This window comes from Pungitius pungitius, chromosome 21, assembly GCF_949316345.1.
Source record: "Pungitius pungitius chromosome 21, fPunPun2.1, whole genome shotgun sequence".
Lineage (NCBI taxonomy): Eukaryota > Metazoa > Chordata > Actinopteri > Perciformes > Gasterosteidae > Pungitius > Pungitius pungitius.
In genome coordinates, this window is record NC_084920.1 from 4,322,305 (window position 1) to 4,327,711 (window position 5,407).

At 47.2% G+C, this 5,407-nt stretch overlaps 1 protein-coding gene across 1 annotated transcript; it reads right to left on the bottom strand.

The window, feature by feature from the left end:
• Window positions 1-858: 858 nt before the first annotated feature.
• On the bottom strand, window positions 859-3,020 carry adrb1 (adrenoceptor beta 1). The gene has a single exon (XM_037462814.2). The coding sequence runs from the start codon at window positions 2,861-2,863 to the stop codon at window positions 1,667-1,669; it is 1,197 nt and encodes a 398-aa protein (XP_037318711.1). The 5' UTR covers window positions 2,864-3,020; the 3' UTR covers window positions 859-1,666.
• Window positions 3,021-5,407: the final 2,387 nt, after the last annotated feature.

Consider the following 5,407-nt stretch of genomic DNA (forward strand, 5'->3'; position numbering starts at 1 on the left):
TGACTGACATTTCTGCTTTTATAGTTTATATGCATAACACATTTTGAATATCATCAAATGTAATGTTGTTGATCAAGTATTAAGAATATTATTTGGTGACAGTGCATTTAAAGGAATGTTTTGTCAACTTTATTTTACAAATACTGCAGTGAAACACAAAGGTAAATCACCAACCCCTGTTGTTTCTGCATGTACACTGTGTTTACTATGGCGTAGTACTAACCGTTGCTGCTGAGGTCAAAGTGATTACAGCTAATCTATGACTTGAGCAGCCAGAATGTCCACTGATACACAAGCGATTTAGAGCAATTATTCTTAAAGCTGCCGATTAGCTCCTCCATCTGTGAGCCCCTCGCTAATCTGCCCAAACTCAAACATCCTGCCAAACAAACAATGCTTAATAATGACGCAGATCTTTGCCAAGAGGCCTTCAAATATAATGGCTGCACTGCTGTTGTTATTTTTCCTCAGTCGAGCCGTTCATAAAAACGCTCCTCATTGGCCACAACAGCCATTAAGGTTTTGATACTGTCAATCTTTCTCGTGTCACATAACAACTGCCAAAAAAAACCCCCAATATTCTACACAGGTATCATCAGGATAATTTACAGAAAGTCTGTGAGAAGTGGGACTCAGGAAGCAGTGAGGGTCCAATGAAAGACACCTTTAAGTTGCATTATGGTAAATAGAGGACTTAGATTTCGAGTTTCTGGAGCACGACCTGTTTTTTTTCCTGAAACTGATTCATCTTTATCACAATCTCAATCTTAACCCAATCGTTTATGTTTTATTTGTATACTCCAATGGCTGTGTCCTCATATGAACCGTGATCAGATCAATAAAGTAATTAACAGTAAATAACAATGAAACATCCTTTTATTTCACAGGAGTCAACACGCCACCTCACAATTGCATGTATAAAGCTTAAATACAAAGAGAGAGGCTCAAAATCCTCACTTGAGTCTTAAACACCGAAAGATGCACAAAGGGCCTGAATCAGTCCCACATTCACTTGTTTAGTTGTAAAAGACATGGCGGAATAAATATATATAAATATATATATAATTACATGAATGTTTAATGTAAACAAATACCTGTCGTACAAAATTGCACATTGTGAGCACGACATGGCTGTACAGTATCACTCCGACAAATGTCCCCGCTCATGTCCGCTGGATTTAAATAAACATTCACTTAGTACAGATGCGTGCGAGCGGTCATCCTTAAGAACACACGACGACCCGTCTGGTAGCCGCGTGGGCAATTGCAAGGCATCCACTGCGCCTTTCACTGATAATCCGCGTCAATATACACTGTACTCCGGGTCCAATGAGGGGATGAAAGCGTGCGCTCTTTGGAGAGTCCATCCACTGAATCCATAACACGCTCAGCACCGAGGGTGTTTATCAGGTCCGCTGAACAACAAAAAAATGAGGGTTGAAATTTAAAAAATGGGATCATTTCTGAACATCACCGAACTCATGGTGATATTTACGCATTTTAGAAATGATAAATACTGCTTACAATACAATGCAATGTCGCCTTTAGTTAAGTTGCGGCTGTTGCGCACACCTTTTCCCCCCCAAAAAGAAACCCCCGTTCATCCTTTCATCCTCATGAGTGAATTGTAATTAATCCACCACACTTTGACCACTTTTCTTTCCCTTCACAGCTGCGATTCCAAGTGCGACAGCTTCGCGGCCCGAGCCAAGCTGCCGCCGCCGCCGTCGTCCAAGACGGCGCAATCGGACCACAGCCCCAGCGCGCCGGGCTCCAGCGCGGAGACGAACCCGCCGGAGTACCGCGACAGGTCACACGAGCTGACGTGCAGCCTGCGGTCGGCTTGCCTCGGGCAGCACAGCAGCCGCTTGAAAGCCTTCCTGAAGTCCGGGCTGCGGCAGTAAATGATGGGGTTGAACGCGGAGTTCACGTACCCGAGCCAGTTTAGGAACACGAAAAGGTCCTTGTCCACCACCTCTGCGCAAAACACGCGCACCACGTTGACGATAAAGAAAGGCAGCCAGCACAGAGTGAACGTCCCCATGATGATGCCCAGCGTCTTGAGCGCCTTCTGCTCCCTGAGCGCCAGGATCTTAGAGGGCCTCTTCTTGAACTTCGACGTCAGCCCCGTCAAGGTGTTGTGAAACCTGCCCTCGCACTTGTCGATCTTCATCAGCTGCTGTTTGGCCTCTCTGTACACGCGGGCGTAAACAAACAGCATTACCAGCAGAGGGATGTAAAAAGATATGATGGATGAGGAGATGGCGTAAGCCCGGTTGGTGACAAAGTCGCAACACTCGGGGTCTTCGTAGCAGGCGGTGTCCACGCTGTCCCGGGACCAGTGCATCAGGATGGGGAGGAAGGAGACCAGCGCGGAGATGACCCAGACCGCGCACACCACCGTTCTGGCCCGAGCTTTAGTTAACAAGCTTTGGTAGCGGAACGGCGAGGTGATGGCCACGTACCTGTCTATGGCGATAACGCACAGGGTCTCGATGCTGGCGGTGACGCAAAGGACGTCCGCGGAGATCCAGAACTCGCAGAAAAAGCTGCCGTACAGCCACGAGCCGCGCACCTCGAGCGCGGCGCCGAACGGCACCACCAGCAGCCCCATGATGAGGTCCGCGCCCGCCAGGGACACGATGAACACGTTGGTGAGCGTCTGCAGCCTCTGCGTTTTGGCGATGGCCACGATGACCAGGATATTGCCGAGCACGATGGACACGACGATCAAGCCCATCAGCACGCTCATCCCCGCCATCCACCGCTCGGAGGCGGCCGTCGCGGGGTCCGGTGCGTCCGGCGCCTCGGTGCCAGAGCCGTTCGGGAAATTCACCGCAGAGGACGCGCCACCGTCCCCCATGACGGGCTGCTGCGCTGTGTATTCGGGACCAGGCCGAGGTCATCAAGGCAGTGCGAGGCAGCCTTTCTAGTGGGTCGCGGACGCACGGGCACACCGATCTAGTCCAGTTGCGCGCCAAACTCCATCTGGAGAGGCTCTCTCTCTCTCTCTCTCTCCCTCTCTCTCTCTCTCTCTCTCTCTCTCTCTCACACACACACACACACACACACACACACACACACACGCACACGCACACTCGGATCTGCGCAAGGTTCTGCACCGGCCGCCGCGGCGGTGACATCACCGCTCCTCGGGACCAATCAACGTATCTCAGCGGAGAACAATTGTCCCAACGATGAAACAGAGGAATCACAAATGCTGCATTCAGTGCCGCTTTATCGCGTCGTTTTTAACCCTAATGTGCACGAATGGATGAATGGAAGACACGTGCGTTTGTTAAGAGGGGTTCGTTTTTTAATCACACTCCACCCCCAAACTGCCCTGTGACTGCTATCTTTCTAATAATCTGCCTTGGGACCATGTGAAAGCAATTATGGAAATCCAAAATCCCACCGTGATGTTATGTACTTCAGGGATTTGGCTGTTTTTTTGCCACTTGCCATTACAAACAAGGTTTATCTTTCCACTTGCCCATATTATATATTTTTACCACAAATAATACATTCCGAAGCTGTGTGGCCAGGCCACAGATCTCCCCCCAGCGTTATAAAGGTCTTATGTCATGAGTTAAGACTATAACACAGGGTTTGTCCAAAAGTCAAACTAATTCTGGGTCATTGAAATACATGCAAAAAGATGACAATCTGAAACAAGCTGAAGAGGTGTCTTTGTTTTTATCAGCCTGTAAGGGCCACAGAGGCTGAGGGACAAACATTCCTTTGTACACAGAAAAAAGACCAGTGGGGCCTAAAATTATGTTTCATTAAAACAGAACTGTCCTGAGAAGTCAGGTGTGTGGCACAGTGCTTATTCTGTCAACATTTTAAAACATTTACTCATTTAAACGTTAATCTTCACAGGGGGGGCAATCTGGAAATGACAGCAGCCTGTTTGCAGCCTCCGTCGCGTTAGAACCGGCCTCTAGACACACAGACACACATGAATGCACCTCTTTGTCGTTGTTTGTGTTTTTATTAGGGCCGGGAATCGATTAAAAATATTAATCTAATTAATTAGAGGCTTTGTTATTAATTAATCAAAATCGAAATCGCATTTTAATTGCATAAGTATTTGACCGGAAGTATTTGGCAGGAAGGCTGATGTGTTGAGGATCCTCAGTTCAAACCTGCTCTCTCAGAAGGAGGGTTTGGTTGCAGTCAGGGCTTCAAACTGTAAACTTTGAAACAGTTTTGAGGTTTAGTAAACAATCCCAAGGTCTAATATGAGAAACGGACACAATGAGGCATGTGCTTCAATAGCACAAGGGAACAACTGAAGGGCTGCAGGCTCCAACCTGCTGTCTGAGGTTGTGGGTTCATGCCCCTTCATGCAGACATCACTTCTGCTTTTAAAGAGTTTTGAGGTTTGAGTACCAGTCTCAAGGTTAAATACGAGAAACAAAGGTTTGATTAGTGTGTGGTGAAGTAGCACAGTGGAAGAGCTGCTGCCACAAGCCTGCACTGAACTTGAAGGTTGTGGGTTCAAGCCCAGTCTTGGGTTTGAGCCTTTGGCTTTACTTCAGGTTTGAGTAGCAATCTCAAGGTTAAATACCACAAACAAAGGGTGGTTAATGTGTGGTGAAGTAGCACAGCTGAAGAGCTGCTGACATAAGCCCCTGCACTGCACTTGAAGGTTGATGGTTCAAGCCCAGATGTGGAAATAGCATTTAAGAGATTTTTAAAGTTTAACTCACATGCTCAAGGTTAAATAGGAGAATCAAAGTTGCTAAAATGTGACCAGGACTGGTAGTGTAGGGGTGCAAGCTAGAGCCCAGAAGCCTCTGTGCGCACCGCCAGTGGGTTCAAATCCCACTCGTGCCAAGTCTTGAGCACACTGCCGCGGAGGTAGTTGTGGGGGCATTGTCCCCACGGTTGTTTCTGAGAAGTGAACCCTAGGGGTTATGCAGAAACACAAGGCGTGTTCACTTGAGTTATGATGGCATTGTCAAGAATGATGAAGAATCTTTTGCTGATGAATTGAATTTGATGTTAATTGCTTTGCTTTAGCCTTTTAGCACTTATTAGCCATGCTACGTAGCCTATAGGGTTCCACCTTTTTGACGGGAGAGAAGTAAAGATGAGCAGATGTGTCTCATTCAGTGGTCACACTGACATGAAACTTATTACAGCCTCTGAGGGCATTTTTCAAGACAATCACATGTTTGTCTACTTCAGGGCATCCTGTGGACAACCTTAAACTGACAGTCTGGCACAGGGTGTAGATTTGTTTACCCTTTTTAGTGCATCCACCCTCCAATTCTCTGTTACATTCAAATTCAACTCACTTGTGCCTTTACCAATGCAGGAATCCTCCAAGATGCACCAATCCGTCTCTGGGGCAATATCCCATTATGATTTTTTATAAAGGTAAGTTACCCAAAACTAA